This window comes from Toxorhynchites rutilus, chromosome 3, assembly GCF_029784135.1.
Source record: "Toxorhynchites rutilus septentrionalis strain SRP chromosome 3, ASM2978413v1, whole genome shotgun sequence".
NCBI classification, from domain to species: Eukaryota; Metazoa; Arthropoda; class Insecta; order Diptera; family Culicidae; genus Toxorhynchites; species Toxorhynchites rutilus.
Window position 1 is genome coordinate 141,859,511 of NC_073746.1, and position 18,051 is coordinate 141,877,561.

The 18,051-nt window shown below is 38.9% G+C and overlaps 1 protein-coding gene across 2 annotated transcripts; it reads left to right on the forward strand.

Moving 5' to 3' along the window:
- The first annotated feature begins 278 nt into the window (after positions 1–278).
- On the forward strand, positions 279–10,451 carry LOC129778728 (protein disulfide-isomerase A5). Of its 2 annotated transcripts, none has more exons than XM_055785805.1 (6): positions 279–481; positions 933–1,370; positions 1,436–1,656; positions 1,711–2,149; positions 9,230–9,371; positions 9,434–10,451. In XM_055785805.1, exons 1-6 carry the CDS (start codon positions 449–451, stop codon positions 10,066–10,068), a joined length of 1,908 nt encoding a protein of 635 aa, XP_055641780.1. In that variant the 5' UTR covers positions 279–448; the 3' UTR covers positions 10,069–10,451. The 2 variants fall into 2 exon arrangements, with proteins under 2 accessions (XP_055641780.1, XP_055641781.1); XM_055785806.1 differs by lacking the exon at positions 279–481 and adding an exon at positions 597–703.
- Positions 10,452–18,051: the final 7,600 nt, after the last annotated feature.

Genomic DNA, 18,051 nt, shown 5'->3' on the forward strand with positions numbered 1-18,051 from the left:
TTACAGGTCTGTCCAAATAGCAAAATGTCGCATTAAATGCAAATAACTGTATTTTCAAATACCTTCAAACATATCCTAAACGCGCCTCGAGAGATTTGGATCGTCAAAAACCCATGTTTTTTTTGGGCCTCTTCGGATATATATATATATATATATATATATATATATATATATATATATATATATATAGTAAACTTTATTTTTCATATCACTTCACTATATGGAGGAATTTATGGTCGCCCCAAAACGAACCGGTAATGGAAGCAAAAAGTGTGAAGAAAATGAAAACAACAAAAGTCAACCATCAGTAATTTGCGAAATTTTCCAATCTAATTCGTCTGCTCCGCATCTTCACGCCGGCTGGAACTACAATCCGGCAAAGTTCAATCGGAAATTGAAAGCCTAACATTTTCAGATGCACTTACAGGATTAGCTAGTCATTGATACGATGGTCCTGAGATATTTATGTATTCTGGCACTGGTAAGATAGAACTTTTACGCCGAAAACATGGAGTCACGCAAAACAGTCGAAACAGCCGCCGTGTGGGCGCTTCCTTTGAAGTCTTTATCGTTGACGCCGCCACGTCAGGATTTTTCCGCCTGTCTGCGCGCTTGCCCTTTCTTTTCCACATCGCTTGTTTTGATTATCTTTATCCCATGTTCTCGTTTACATCGCGAAAACTGATGCCACCGGTGGTAACAGGTGTGATTTTGATTGATATTATATTAATATTGTTACTTTTTTTCAATGCCGAGAGTATATCTCGCATGTGGATAAATAAGCGATGGAAACGGTTAATATGTGTATTGGAACGCTATTATATTTTGTTTGTTGGTTTGTTTGTCGATTTCCATGATTTCTAATGCATTTGTACATTCAATTTAAATACTTATTAGATAAATTTAGATAATATATGTTTTTTTTTGTACAGCTGTGCGCTTGTGAGCTGCAGTTAGTGTCATCGAAAGTTAACGCCAAAAGTACCGTTGTGGAAGGAATTACTGATGTTAAGGAGCTTAAGAAGTTGTTTCGGACTAAGAATAATGTGCTGGTGTTGTTTGTTTCTAGTTTGAAAGAAGCACAATCCACCCTGAATGCCTTCCGTGAGGCTGCGGAAACTGTTAAAGGTCAGGGAACAATGGTGCTGTTTGATTGCAGTAGCGGTGAATCGAAGAAGATTTGCAAAAAAATGAAAGCACAACCGACGCCTCACATATTGAAGCATTATAAGGACGGAGATTTTCACAAAGATTACGATCGCCAGCTAACAGCCACCAGTATGGCTAACTTTATGCGTGACCCTACGGGTGATTTGCCCTGGGAGGAAGACCCTATTGGCGTAGATGTTGTACATGTTCCAGATACGCTGGTAAGTAGGCTTTGGATTTTTTTTTCTTTTCAAAGCAATTTTTTCCACCCATGACTCATTTAAAGGCTCTAGCAAAGCTTCTTAAGAAGGAAGTGCGGCCAATTCTGGTAATGTTCTATGCACCATGGTGTGGCTTCTGCAAGACGTTGAAACCAGAGTTTTCCGCTGCCGCTGGTGAACTAAAACCAAAATATGTATTAGCTGCCATCGACGTGAATCGTCCAGAAAACTCCATCATCCGGAAGCAGTATAACATCACAGGTTTTCCTACGCTACTTTACTACGAGTAATATTGCCATTCACATTAAATACACAATTGTTTCAAGTAAATATATTTTAGGAACGGTCGTATGAAGTACACTTTCGACGGTGAGAATAATAAAGCCGGAATCATAGCTTTCATGAAAAATCCAACTGCGCCACCACCTTCGAAGCCTAAAGAGCCGGACTGGGCATCGGAACCGAGTTCCGAAATAGTGCACCTAGGTAGCGCGAACTTTGAACCGGCCCTGAAGGACGAAAAATCTGCGTTGGTAATGTTCTACGCTCCTTGGTGCGGGCATTGCAAGAAAATGAAACCTGAATACGAGAAGGCGGCCACCATTATGAAGGAGAAGAAAGTTGCTGGCGTACTGGCCGCTCTAGATGCTACAAAGGAGCAAGCTATTGGTCAGCAATTTGGCGTGAAGGGCTATCCCACTGTTAAATATTTCAGCAACGGGGAGTTTAAGTTCGATGTGAACGTTCGCGATGCTGACAAAATTGTTGAGTTTATGAGGGTGAGTAGTGAGTCGGTTGTATATAAAGGGCCTGATTCTCGAATACACTTCGAATAAACTTCACGGTGGAAACGGAATGAAACGTATCCGCTATGACAACGGTACGGTGTCGATATCTCGATACGAGATTAGTTTCCCACTAATCTTATCATTATAATATTAAATTTTCTTCAGATGAAATTTTTGTATGAGATTATTATATCACATGAAGAGAACAAAGTTTTCCATTCACATTAAATACCAGTTTGATACGAAGAAGTTAATTTTCAATAATGATTTTTTATTTGAAAAGTGCTCATTCTGCATGAAAACTCATTATTATCTTCGACACTTCACTAACTCGTAAAACGTAGTTCAATGTCGTGTCGTTTATTTCGTTTCCACCGTGAAGTGTATTCGAGAATCAGGCCCAAAGTTAATCAGGGATGCAATTTCGAAAGAACATGTTGAAATCGAAAAAGGTCAAAATATCTCCACCCAGCAGCGTAGTGTGCGGGTGGCAAACCAGGCATTTGCCGGGGGTGCTGACCTTTTGGGGCGACAAAATCCAAGAATTTTCAATAGCAATTTTTTTTACCGTATTTCATCTTTCAATTGAGTAAAAAAACAACATGAGTAGTTACTTCTGTCCGTACATGAAACCAATAACATTTCTTTATTTTTTGCAAAATTGAAACACCCAACATCACATCAATACAAAGCATAATTTCAGCAACATTTCACCTACAATGATAACGTTCTTTGGAACTGTTTGAGAAATGTTCAAATATTTCTGCAGTTCAACAACACGTTGGAATGAACTTATTTAGTATTTGGGAGTATCGTTGTAAGGACGTTCCGATACAAGATGGTCATCAAAACGGCATGAACGTTGAAAAGGTTCACTTGTTCCATCTTTTTTGTTCTCACTAATTTAACAAATTAGACCAAACACAACAGTGCCACCGTGTACGGAGCAGAAAGTTTTACTGAATGAAATAGATTTTAAATTTCTTTGTCTTCTACAACTTTGGGAAATAATCCAAAATAGTATGGACAAAGTGGCATGACCTTAGACGTAGCAAGTAAACTCCTTGAAGCCTTGTATGCATCATTCGAAGAGATGAAGAAGGAAGCATGTAATCATGCCAGTGTTCTCAACTGTACTCAACTTGGTATCCCTGACAATTTCAATGCTACTCGACCATGGAAAACGAAAAAAAAAGAAATTTCACAGCCCCTCTAACGAGTGAAGATAGTTTTCGACTGGAGGTTATCTCTGAATTTGAAAAAAAATATATTTCAGTAGAAACAGCGTGGAGAAGCGATAGCGGGTATCAGAAATTTTGAACAATTTGTATAATAATTCCATATTGAATAATCAATATGGGTATCAAATGAAAGGGCTTGACTAGTAGAACACAATTATTTACGAAAAACGTAAATCCAAAATGGCGGATTACATATTTTCTTAGCACCCCATCAATATGGATATGAAATGAAAAGGCTTGATATTGCTCTGAATATAACTTTGTGCTCTTCCACTGTCAGTTGATCGATGATGAGTTTTTCGGGTGTTCATTCTCAGTGATACATTGAGACGAATGAGTGAGGGGAATAATGCAAAAACTAAATGTTCAATGTGACGGAGTGTCGGTTTTATGTAATTTAGTTCGATTGATTTGCCCAAGGCGCGTAGAAGTAGATCCTAAGGTGGGCCAACTTGCTAAAACCACTCTTCAGCCATCTTGGAAGTCTACTGTGTTTTGTTTGTAAGCTCGCTCCTGATCAGTCTGTCTCTTTCACGCTTCAAGGAAATAATTCCCCTTCTGCTTTCTTCCGTACTGTTTTCATATACCGCTCCCCTAACCAACTTAGTGACGAAACGGCCTCACCTAGTACCATAGACCCGTCTTGGATTTGCCATGAGCTTCGGAACATTGGTGATTGAATTCTATGTTGTCTCGATATCTTGTGCTGTCAGTAAATTGAATATGAGATTTTGCTACCCTAAAGTTGATTAATAAGTTTCGTCGTTTAAAACGAGGAGGCGTTATTACTATAATCCAGCTATACTCAATATGCGACCTCCCTCTTCTGGTTGACCCGTCTGACCCGTTACTATTTTGTAGGTGTAACAATCACGAAAACTTAAAGAATCATCTAGGAAACAGGAGATGAGAATAATGGAGTTTGACACATTAGACATTATTACACTTTACACATTGGGCTTGATATCGAACGTCATTTCACGGTGAAAACGAAATGAATTGTATGCAATTTGAATGCATTTCATTCCGTTTTCACCGCGAAGTGACGTTCGTAATCAGGGCCATTAGTTAGTGTCTAGTTAATCTACTAATACTGGATTAAATATCTATTAAATACATTTAATCCTATCATTATGACTAATCCTGTTGAAGTAAGTGGATTAAAATGAAAAAAATGATATGAAAATATGAATATACCATTACCTTTTTTGACATAAGACTACGTTTCTCAGTAATGGTATCAAATCAGTAAACAGGTACGTTTCCATAACCCATAAATGATTTAAATTAACGAAAATTGCAGGAATACACATTTTCCTGTCATGTTCCCGTGAGTGTGTATCAACGAGATACAATATTTAAATACAAGACAAGCGTGAATCGGTCGCTCGAAATGCAAATGCAGCCTTCGTTCTACGGACAATGTGGGTAGAGATAATATTGCAATCTAAGCTCCGTCGTGTCCTATTCATTGAGTACAAACAATTCATTCGCAATTTCAAATTTCAGTATTCACAATTCATCAGCCATCAAGTTAGCAACCAGACGACAGCGAGCGTTTCGGAATGATCTTTCTTAAATCCTAGCAGTGCCGTCGAGTGAAGCCTTTGCACCCCGGAGCGAAAGAGTCGCTTTGCACCCCCAGCCCCCGTCAGAAATCATATTTATTTAATTTCTTCATATAAATTTGGTTCAAATTTATATGAAGGTGTATGGGTAATGCTAGTTACCCAAAAACTTGTTTCAATTTCCTATTCAGTTTCTATTTTGTTACTGTGTTGAACAATTTTTTGGTCACAGAACGCATTTTCAAAATATGTGAGAAACAAGCATAGTGTAGAGCAGAATCAAAGCAAAAGAGAAATATGAAATAGGACGTACATCGTCGGTTTTCATACCACCGTGGAGGTTGTACGAATGGTTGATTTTATGCGCTATCAAATAGATAACGGTAGAGAGGGACATACATATGTACGCCTGGAGCCGCGCTGTGTGTAGTGCGAGACGTATGTCGCGATGCATACTGAGTGCGTTGCGTTGTTCTGATTTTTCGTGTATTGTTTTCGCGAGAACAAACTTGAATCATGAATCAATCATCTTCACCTGCGTCTACAAAACAACGCAAACCTATCGGTCCTTTTCAGGGCCACTAAAGAGCTATTTAGGAAATTTCGATGCATTCTGAAAATCTATTTTATATTTATTTTTGGCTGAAAGGAGCTTCTGTGAATCCGAAGTGTGTTTGGATTTATTGGTGTAATGGTGTTGTTTAGAAGTATATAGATTTTAAGCTTTCTCAATTTATTTGCCTCTAGCCTTGAAAAAGACCCATTTGAAAAAATAAACTAGTCAACTCGGCCTTGAGAAATACCATTTGGAACGCCTTACTGACGTCCGGTCGCTAGATGGATGACTGATAAATCGTGAATGACTTATTTGTAATTTTTTTTTAATCGATAATAAAATTGATTTTTTTTAAAATTTCTGGACTAGAATACTGCCTTAAGGTGAAATTTAAGTTGCTATTATATGTACATTGGAGTAAAACGTGATTTTTGAAAATTTTGCTTGAATTTTCACCAGAAATTGTTCATATCGAAATTGCAGCGAAATCAAGAAAGATAGAAGTTCGGTGTTAAAGAACAAATTGTAGAGCGATTAGATAACTTTAATTTAATTGATAGAAACAATGTAGTTTAATATGAATTTGAGGATAACACTTAAAAAAATTACTAACTTTTAGGTTTCCACTTCCAAAATGTTCTTAAAATCCACTCATTTAGATGTTTCACTTCTACATCCTCTACTAAATTTTCTTATCTTTCAAATTTTTCTACCGTGAGTATGTATCAGCGAGATACAATATTTAAATACAAGACAAGCGTGAATCGGACGCTCGAAATGCAAATGCAGCCTTCGTTCTATGGACAGTGTGGATAGAGAAAATATTGCAATCTAAGCGCCGCCGTATCCTATTCATTGAGAACTTACAATTCATTCGTGATTTCAAATTACATTATTCACAATTCATCAAGTTAGCAACCAGACGACAGAGAGGCTTTCGGAATTACCTTTCGCAAGCCCTAGCAGTGACGTCGAGTGAAGCTTTTGCACCCTGTGCATTCTGTACCCCTAAAATTGAGCACTCGGGGGCGGTCCGGGTTCGGGTTTCAATCTGTACTAGGGTGTAAGTTTTAAATTTCTAAAACAACGTTTGGTATGCAAAGTTTTGAGTGTTATTACCTCTTCGTCGGTTAATGAGTAATCGTCTTCAGTAGCGTACTTTTTAATGTAGAGCCAGTTTGAGGCAACGGAGTCCGAAACAAAAAAAATTCTATAATTATGTCATTATTGAAATTCGAACATATGCGTAGAGGGAGATTTTTCATCTAATATGAAAAATGAGAGATAATTATTTGGATAATTATTTTTTTGTGAAAAAGGTGTTTTCTGACTTAAAGGGGATGAATAAAAAATTAAATTCTCATCTAAGTAGACCGGCATGTGAGCACTCGCTCGATTGGCCAGGAACTGGGTATAGACCATAAAACCGTTTGGAACCCTTTGCAGAAGATTGGATTCCAGAAAAAGCTGGATGTATGGGTGCCACACGAGTTGACGCAAAAAAATCTTTTGGACCGAAACAACGCCGATGCACTGCTCAAACGGAACGAATTCGACCCATTTTTGAAGAAGATGGTGACTGGTGAAAAAAAGTGGATCACGCACGACAACCTAAAGCGAAAAAAGGGGGGGGGGGGTATAATGACGTTGCCTTCTAAATGGCAACAAGTTTGCGAACAAAACGGCGCATATTTGACTTAAATTAAATAATTTTAAGTATATTAAATAAAGCGTCTAATTTCGATCAAAAATACGACATTTCTTTTTCCAAAACGGAAAAGATATGCATAAGAAACGCATTAAATTTTTTTTATTCGAATACATACAAGATTCTATTACATACAGTGAAAAACAATATCCAAGACTGTATATTATCGAGTCCGTCCTGTATAACAAATCTCATTATTTTATTTTAATTTTCGAGAAGAATTTTCTCAGAAATCTTTTGAGGTTTTAATTGTTTCGGATGTTGCAGCACATAAAATATTACTTATTGCAAATTGGCTCAAGACAATCAATTCGTGGAATACATTTAATTCTATTTAAGACAATGAAATATCAGATCGAAAATATTTTTTTCTTTCAAAAATGATTTTTTTCATTAATTTATAATCATTTATAATCACTGTACCGATTCAGATCTTCTCCTTCTTCTTAAATGGTACTAAAGTTCCTAGAAGAACTTCGTCGTCTCAACGTAGTATTACTTGTGTCATTTTATTAGTAACTAGCTGACCCGGTTTCAAAATTCACGATTTCTTACTAAGCGCACGTTCATGGGTCCAATCGCAGAACTGTCCATTGATTGATCTTCTGCTCTACCTTTCAAAATTACTTTCTACTATAAAAATTTCAAGTACTTCTACCAAAACTCGTCATTATAATATCATCTTATTTTCAGACACAATTCTCGTTCAAGATTTTTCAATCACTTGCAAATAACATGTTTCTCCGTTACATGTAATAAATGTTTGATACAGACAATATGATAGAATAAAGACAGCCCTAAATCGGACAATTCCTTCGTGGAGTTTTGCTCTTATCAACACATTCGGCGATCCATTTTATTTTATATAAATAGAAGAAGATGTAGGAGTGCGTTTTATCACATTCAAATTCATTTCCACTTTCGAACAAAGATCAATTTCGTTAGCGCAAACATCAAATGAACTAATAACGCTTGTCACTGTGTAATTGTAGAACATATGAGCCATTTTCCTTCAGAGTTTTCCGAAAATTTTCAATTGTCATGTTTGCTTGAAATATGTGTACTATTTTCATGGAACCCCGCTCCATTCCAGAGAAGGGAGGGGTGTCATAACATCATTGAAACATTTCTCGTACCCAAAAACTTTCACATTTGGCTCCATTTGCTTGATTATTTCTCGAGTTATGTAGAAGTTTGTATTTCGTTTGTATGGTAGACCCCCCCAGCCGTTAGAGAGGGGGGAGGAGTGTCTGTTCACCATAAAAACGTTTCTTGCCTCCTAAAACCTTCACATGCCAAATTTGGCTCTAGTTGCTCGATTAGTTCTTGACTTATGCAGAAATTTATGCTTCATTTGTATTACCGTATGGTCTTTTCACCATAGAAGCGTTTCGTGCCTACTAAAACCTTCACATGCCGAATTTGGCTCCGTTTGCTTGATTAGTTTCGAGTTATGTGGAAATTTGTGTTCAATTTGTATGGTAGCCCCCCTTTGAAGAGGGGAGGAGTATTTAACCACAATAGAAACATTTATTGCACCCTAGAACCTCCGCATGCCAAATTTGGTTTCGTTTGCTTGATGAATTCTCGAGTAATGCAGAAATTTGTGTTTCATTTGTATGGCAGCTAGGCTCATGCTCTTTTGCTTCGATCACGACCTCTTCTTCTTCTTCTTTGTTTTTAAGAGGCTTTAAACTTTGCAGTTCATTCGCCTCTAATCACGACCTCCAAATTATCTGACCTTATAGATGGATAGTTTGATGATTTCGGTATTAATAAAACATAGTTTTCATGCTGAGATATTTTGTTTTCGTGTTAGCACCTAATTTTTAATACTTTAATGCGTTATACGCCATTTCGTTGTTCTTGTTGACTTCGCCTGTCTATGTCACGGATAATCGGGGGATTCTACACTACATAAAAAAAATATGAAAAAAAATCGTCACATTTGTTTCACCTTTTAACACTGATTCAAATTTTTGGTTCATTATTTTACAGAATCCTGTGGAACCTCCCCCACCCCCAACACCGGAAGCCCCATGGGAAGAGGAGCAAAGTGAAGTGGTGCATCTCAGCGAGGAATCATTCAAGCCATTCCTGAAAAAGAAGAAGCATGCCCTAGTGATGTTTTACGCGCCTTGTACGTACAGAACTATCTATTACTATTGTGCTGTGAAACTAATTGAATCGTTCCTACTTCAGGGTGCGGTCACTGCAAGCGAGCGAAGCCGGAATTCACAAGCGCAGCGGAGCACTTCAAAGAGGATCCAAAGGTAGCTCTGGCGGCTGTCGATTGCACCCGTCACAGTGGCGTTTGCTCAGCGTACGAAGTGCGTGGGTATCCCACCATGAAATATTTCAGTTATCTTAAAACCGTCCGCGAGTACAGTGGAGGAAGAACGGAAAACGATTTCACCAAATTCCTGAAGGATCCCAATGCTCCAGCGGAAGAGAAGGTTCTGGAGGCCTATGGTGATTTTCCTGGAGCGGACAAAATCATTATCTTGACCGACGCCAGCGTCGATGATGTACTGAAGAACGAGGATCGTGTACTGGTAATGTTCTACGCACCCTGGTGTGGGCACTGTAAACGCATGAAGCCGGACTTCGCAGAAGTAGCAAATCTGCTCGAGAAGAATGCCGTCTCGGGGAAAGTGGCTGCGGTCGATTGCACTCAGCACACAAAAACGGCTGAACGTTTTGAGATTCAAGGGTTCCCCACAATGAAATATTTCGTCCGCGGGAAGTTTATTAAGAATTACGAGGGTAAACGGACCGCCCAAGCTATGTATGATTTCATTCGTAGTAATGGAGCTAGCGGAAAAGATGAACTGTGAAGTGGGTGGGCTAGAAATAATAAACATGTTTTGTGATTGGATAGCACTCGCATGAAAAAGCGCAGCAACTGCACAAAAGCGAGAAGTCTCAACTGTATCTGCCTCAGTTTTATATTCCTCTATTCGTCTATAGATTTGTACTATGAGATTTTATTTTCTATGCGTATGTTTTCGATTCTTTATCATATCTGTTCGTCCACTGTTTTCTAATGTAGTATATATCTAAATAAGAACAAAGTACATCTTAGGTGAATCAATTCCACTGCGAAGATTCTGGCATATTTGTGAGCGGGGAAATCTGGCCAGCATGAATGATTACTTCGAGCGACTGTAACGAGAATGTCTGGATGAAATATAGATGTTTTGAAGTATAGCTGAATTTATACTACGTATTGTCTATTATCCGAACTGTACTCATCTTATGTTGAGGTTCCATAACAATGAATAAAAATCGCACCGATCCTTTGACTGTTGGATAGGAGATAATACTTTACGCTGTAAGCCATAAAGTTGCCTCAGTGGAATACCGGCTATAGCCTTCGCTGACCGCTCCTCCGACATTCTGGCTACATGTCCAGCCCACTGTTGCCTGCCGTGTTTCATACACTTGACTATATCCGCCGATTTGTATGCCTGGTATATCTCATGATTCCTGCGCCTGGAACAACGGTTCTACGGTGTAACGACGAGAGAAATCCGGAAACTGGCGTATGGTTTGGTCGATAGAATTATATCTCTCCTCCTCCAATTAGCCGGAATAGATGGTTTTGGAAAGCGCCACCCACAACTCTCATTTCGGACACCAGTAGCAACCTTCGTCGCCAGGGCACAAGGATTCAATCACAGATTCAATCGGGTAGTTCTACGATTCCCTGGAGGATATGCACCAGAAATACAACATTCCACCAGTAAGGCAATTCAACGTCGATGAGACATCAGTGATTCCAGTAACTATTTGTTTCCATAGGAGCAGCAGGTAAACTCAAATTATTATCTTCATTCAACAGGTGCAAAAACAAATCCAAAAAGCAGATAACCGCTATAACTTCAGCTGAGCACGGAATAACGATTATAGAATCTTCCACAGGACACTCTATGTTGCTACTGTGGGGCATAATTCAGTTCCTCTACGGGCGGCGATGGATGGAACCAATGATATCGATGCCACTCGTTGGTGGAACAGATATTGTCTGTTCCTGCTTTGAGTAACGTTAAATTGCAGTCCAGTCCCAGTGAGTCATTTTGATCACATTGCTATGTTTTGTACATGCAAATTGAATGAAATCCAATGAAATATACGTGATAGTTACAAAATAGAGTAAACTTTCCTTTGATGAACTTGTTACGTTATTTTCTAGCGAAAACAAGCTTAAAAGATTGAATTAATTAACATGGCTCTCGATCGACGGGAATGGAACACATTTTTGAAAGTGTAAATTTTCATAAAACTTTTTTTAAAGCATATTCATACAATGTACATCAATCAAAAACTTCCAAATCGTGAGGTTTCAACATGTAGTATAATTTATAGATGTTCTTACATGGTTTAGGACGGACCATATTACCCTTATCTACCCTACATGTTGTTACTCTCCCGAAAAAAAAACCCAAAATTTTTTTATTATTGTTATTCATTATGTTATTTTGTAATTATCAGTCCCAGTGATCAACGCTCTCCTAACAACAAGCTCAATGTCAGTCCCTAGGGACCGACGCGGGGCTCAACATGTTAATAGCTTAAGGTGGAACCAGAATGCCGCACTATGCGTCGCGTTGCTACAATTGTGCTTTGACACTTCATTTTAAATATGTATGTTTCCATTTAGTCGAACACAATAATGCGTTGCGTCATTAGCATTGTACTAAATGCTAACATTTGTTCTAAACTGCTTGCGCCGAATTCGCGATGACAGTGCCCACTCTACATTGTTGTCCTAGATTGGTCCCAACAAATGGTGTCGACAACGGTGCCGATATCATGCCATTTTGCAACGATTTTGTCGACCTGTCCTTCGTATTTGACAGCCAATTACGAGCCAACACTGTGCCCACTCTGGAACCGCGTCGACCGATTGCAGCGCCTTGCTCGACTTTTATTATGGCTATTATTTCTTTCAAGACATGGAACAAAAAAAACAACGGTAACCGTTTGTATTATTTATTATATTAAATGTTTAAGTACACATCATAATATAAATTGCCATTGTATAACTTACATAACTTTTTTCAAAATATACTACTATTTCGTAAAATTATTTGTCATTGATTCCTCACCGCCGTATTGTGGAAAATATTTCTCTGCCGCGTTATGCGTCGCGTTGCAACAGTTGTGCTTTGACAGTTTATTTTGAATATGTGTGTTTCCATATAGTCGCCCACAATGATGCGTCGTGTCATTTGCATCGTTGTACTAAACTCTGACATTTGTTCTAAACTGCTTGCGTCGAATGTGTCAATGTGTTGTTTTTAAAAACATTCTACTGGTGCCATGGACACAACAAGAAAAAGATTTTCCCACGATTTGAAATTCGTTGAAAACGGAGTGTGAAACAAATCTCGTTGAATTTGTGAAAACAAACGAGGGCTTCAGTTCGAAGGAACATCGACTGTGTGAAACCAGCCACACAAGAAAGAAAATTTGGACTGATATACCAAATGCACTGAAACAAGGAGGTAAGATACAGTTTTTCAAATATTAGGACATCTTATTTGATTTGTTTGTAAGCTTTTTTTGTAGTGGAAGTGTTGAAACGAAAGTGGAAGAGCCTTTACGTGACAGATATTCGCGTAATAAATGCACTTTCACAAGCTCCAAGTATAGGATTGGCACCGACGGCGGCTTCATCATGACAGTATTTGGAAGCCAAACCGTTCTTCATCTGCATGAAACTGTTGACCTCAATGAGTCCTAAATGATCACAATTGTTGAGGAATGAAATAAAAACGTCATGTTGTAATTTTTTAAATTTTTTATTCATATTTAACTAATTTAATTATCTTTTACATAACCGGTGAGTGTGTAACGTAGCTGATACGAAGCCTTACTAGAATTGTTCTTATTCATATTTCTGCTGCTGATAAATCCATAAGAAATGTAACTTTAGCACACCATTCTCTCAAATTCATAGAACTTCCAAAACTCACTACACCTATAAAGTTGTGAAGCGCCGTTGCGATTTTCTCCACCAGATGCATCGAAGTCAGAAAACAATCGCGGTTTCTTTGTCGCATCAGCTATACCAAAAATCGCGATTCTACTTCGAAAGTCAAATTCGCCATTTATGGGAGCCAGTGTCTCGCATATTATTTCGGTTAGTACGACGACGGCTGCTCTCCGATGTCGGTTCATGTCTTTTTCAGTTCCAATTTTTAAACTAGCTGTAATCTGCATACATAGAATTATTAAAATGAAATACAAGATTCACTAGTTGATTGAATTTGTTGAGTGTTTTATTTCGTTTTTGTTTACGTGAAAAGCGGCGATGCGAACGCTACATTGTGATTACAAATCAACAGATTGCGTCAGGCAAATGCTTTAGTACAAAATGCAAGAAATGACAGCTGATGAGAAGCGACGCACAACGCGGCATTCTGTTTCCACCTTAAGTTGTTAACAAAAACACCTAACCTGCGCTGATTGAATATGGTTATGTTTCGAAATACTATTTTGATGCACTACGTAGAGCAAGATGCTTGGTATATTGTCATGCAAATAGAGTAAAAAGGCTGAATTCAGTTCGAATGGGTCAACGAGCGATAATTTGGTGATGTTATTGAACTCATTCTAATCTTCATGACTGAAACAAAACATTGGTCTATTTGCTAATGTTGACAAAAAAACAATGTAAATACCTGACGTTATGATCGTTGATTAGTGACAGTATTTCCGTCTTGTAATATTTCAATGCTACAGTGCCACAAAAATGTACACCGCCAGCTTATCCTTTTCCCATCAAAAATCGCAAATCTTTTTGTTACCCGGCTTGGGATTTTTTTTGCGATCAGGTGTTTTTGGTATCACTGAGCCTTGTCGTCTGCACGGCAAATGCATACTGCCCCATTATTTTGTTGGTGGAATACTCTGGAGAAGGCACATCGAAATAACTAAAAATTTATTGCCAACTCTTCCATTTCACGGAATAAAAACTCAATGTTGCGTTCGCAGCCGTTACTTTTCTGCTATACCACTGACAAAACCCGGTCTGTGTAAATTAAGCTCAAATTCCATAGCACTTTTATGAAAACATCCCAGATTCACCAGGTCTAGCGTATTCTTGAAATCGATTTAAATTAGGATTATCAACGATAACTTGTGCGCTAGGCATGTATAAATTGAAATAAAACTCACACCATTTGATTGCAGATTTTTTGCTGTTTTGTTTTGTTGACAGTTTAAGGAGCAGGAGAAATGATATTCGCTGCAGTGATGCCGTTTCGCTCAAATCAATTAGTCGCGCTGTACTATAGCTGAAATTATAGGTAGTGCTGCCTGCGGGGGGCAAGGCGGGGTTAGATTCTAGCACTTGTGTAGCACCTCGCACCGTTACGGTCGACATCAGACCGATAACCGCTCGAGTATATATGGAAGGGGGTGGTGTCGTCGTCTGGTGGCAACTTCAAATTAGGGTCATAATTTGGGTCCCAAACTCGTTAGTGTAGTCTCTATCAGTTTAGAAGACACAACAGCGAAGGTTTTTAAATTCTTAAATTTGAATGAAAATTTTCACATCATGTTATTTGATTACTTGTAACACGTGTTTTTGACTTTCATTCATTCATATGGCTAAACAATTTCAACATTGTTGCTGAACTTTTTCATCATAATATAGAGTTGTCTTCATAAACAGTTTTCGTATGAGACTTTTTCACCACCTGCAACCAAAAATGTTTTTCTATTAAATAGTATACTAGTTTGATATGGAAAAAGCTAATTTTAAAAAACAAGATTTTCATACGAATTTTATTTTGTTTTTGTTTACATGAAAAGTGGTGACGCGAATGCTACATGGTGGCCGCAAATCAACAGACTGCGTCGGGCGAATGTTTTAGTACAAAACACAAGCAATGACAGCTGATGAGAAGCAACGCACAACGCGGCATTCTGTTTCCACCTTTACTCGCTCTAAAGAAGTTCATGCCGATGTCACCAACAGTTTCCGTAGAACTACGACATGCCACAAAATGCTTGATGATCATTATACATGACTGCGCAACAGTCTTCAGCATGCAACGTGGTGTAACAAGTTTTTTGCACCCAGTTGAGCTCTCACTCCTTGTATACACATGTGCTCTAGCGAATGAGCACGCTCCGAAACACAGATGAAATGTTTTGTTGCCAACACAGTTTTTGAACAGTTTTTTATACCTGTTTTACACCGCGGTTTGCTTTCTCTGTTTAGTTTTTTTTTCACACCAGCGTATACGGTTGCATGGAGGCGCGCTGTTGTTTTTATGTTTTGCTTAGAACAAGCGAAGACAAAGCGGGGTATAAAATGAGGCGCGCATCACACAAGTGAGAAGCGATGTTTAGTATCTGAATTCTGCGCCGGGTTCATTTCGCGCTCTCGTGTTTATGAATTTGGTGCACCTCGTTTCAAGAGAGAATATGTGTTTGTTATGAACGTGCGCTTATGCAAATTAAACTCAAGTGCAGCGCAGACACTACTTCCAGGTATACCGCTGTACCGCACGTATAGCAAAGCGGGGTAATAACGCCACCCCACCTTTTTACCAAGTTTTGACCATGATTGACCTGTATTGGTCCTAAATGGTCTAAACCAGTGTGTGTAAACGGTCCAATAATCCCTGACGTACAAGATTAGGTAGAGCTGACGACAGAGGAGGCTTCGGAACATACTTTCGAAGTGGACAGGCTACGCGCAGCTTCGCTGCTTGACGAGTCAGGATTCGTAACCCGGGTACGAATAATTGCTGTATTTCTTTACAAATTGTCTCTCTGTTCCTGGGAAGAAATCCTCCGTGGTTGCTCTCAGTTGGAAGATAGGCACAATCGGAAACTTCCACATCACAATTTCCGTATCAAATAACTATTTTTGAGATAGAAGATCCAGTTGGGATATCTTCTCTTCTCTAAATTTGCATACAGCTCGTAGAGCGTTAATTGTCGCTTCTCAAAAGACGACGCCAGTTTGAATAACCAGAAAATGGTCCGTGGTCTTGGTGACCAGCTGCTTCTCCGTTTTGTCCACGAAATTATTGGAGTAGATCCTCCGTTTGAGGTTCGCCCAAAAATAATCTATCGGTCGCTGAGGTCGGGGGACGTTAGGAGGGTTCGCGGTCTTTGGTGCAACGTTTATTTTCAGCCGGTCCTCCTTCTCCAGTATTCTCTTGGTTTCATTCAATCAATAATTTAATCATTAAATACAAATGAATGCTAAACCAACGATAGTCCCCCGTCAACCTTGCGGTTATATCGTAGGTATAATATACCCATTTTTTTTGCATCGGAAAACAAATTTTCGTTTCATTATCTATGGATGTTCAAATAAGATTGTGTACACGGGTAACGAGGTACATGTCGGGGTGGAGTAGTAGTGGGGGAGTGAAGTGAGGTTGAATTGAGAGGCTGATTTGTATTCATTCGCCATGCCAGTTAGAACCAGTTTACTTCAACTAAAAATGAATTGATGAGCGTTAAGAGCGAGTGTAACTGATGAACGAGTCATTTTCGACGGCGAATGGGTTTGTTGTGACTCGGTAGCAAGAGAGAGGAAGGCGTTTATGGAAGTAGTCCTGCTCGAAGCGAAACGACTGAGAGGAGAGTCGATTTTCATGTTTCGTGTTCGAAAATGTTGGACCCTATCGTGGTGGAGCTACGAACAAAGCATCAAGCTTAGTTGTTTGACTGTTCAAACTGATAAGAGCGACGAAGTAGTTTTGTAAAAGGTTCAAAAAACGTGGGATTTAAGAGAAATTTGTTTCATTGACTTATTATTTTTAATTTATATGCAACGTATGAACTTCACGACACTCATAAGACGCGACGTGAGACAAGACATACCACATATGGTTCTTACTTATTGTCTTACTATATTATTACGACTGAGTTAGAGCAGAAATTACGAATATTGAGTCATTGTTGAATCATCTTCAACGCTTGTATCTGCTTTGTATTCGTTGTCCACAAAATCAACTATGTAGTGATTCTCCGTTATAGCTTTCGGCGCTCTTGGAAAAAATCTTGCGAACTCCGTACTGTTGGCGACTTATTGTCACCTTATTGTAGGAATGGGCTACCACTTTTGTAGGAGCTAGATTCGCGGAGGAAAACCTCCGATGTAGTAGTTGGAATTGCGAGGGCCACCCAATTTGTGCATCTGAACACAGATGCCTCCACCCTTGTAGTACCTAGAACTGGGAGGGTCGCAGCTTATTGAGCGGAGCTGGGCACGGGTACTACCACCTTTCTAGTAATAACTGAACATTGGAATACTGCCACAATTTTTAATCTTATACGTTTTGTCTCTGTACAGCCATTGTTTGGAAAAGTTTTCTCTCGGAAACCCAAACTTCTTTTGTTTGAATTATCTTTATTGCTTGCACATATCACTATATTCTAAGTGATAAAGGGTGTGTCACATCAAATTGCATCACGGAAAAAACGCTGTAGAAATTCGCCCAGTAGACCGATCCTTTTGAAAATTTTAGACAGTAAAATAAAAACTATTAAACAACTTTTGACATTTTCTATTTATTCATACTTCGAGCCCAAGCCCATATGCTCGCACCTTCCTCTTTACCCCGTCCATAAGGTTCTGTACAACGTCAGGTTGTAGTTTTTTTTTGAGCAGAAATCCATTTTCTCTTGAAGTCCGCCTCAGTTTAGACAACTTTTGGGTTCTTCCGGAGGGCCTGCTTCATAATCGCCCAATATTTCTCTATTGGGCGAAGCTCCGGCGCGTTGGGCGGGTTCATTTCCTTTGACACGAAGGTGACCCCGTTGGCTTCGTACCACTCCAACAC

Excerpts from the sequence above, each read along its gene's own strand:
- LOC129778728 (XM_055785805.1), top strand. The coding sequence starts at position 449 with ATGGTCCTGAGATATTTATGTATTCTGGCACTG. Across the intron at positions 482-932 it reads ATTTATGTATTCTGGCACTG|CTGTGCGCTTGTGAGCTGCA; the intron begins GTAAGATAGAAC and ends TTTTTTGTACAG. Across the intron at positions 1,371-1,435 it reads TACATGTTCCAGATACGCTG|GCTCTAGCAAAGCTTCTTAA; the intron begins GTAAGTAGGCTT and ends ACTCATTTAAAG.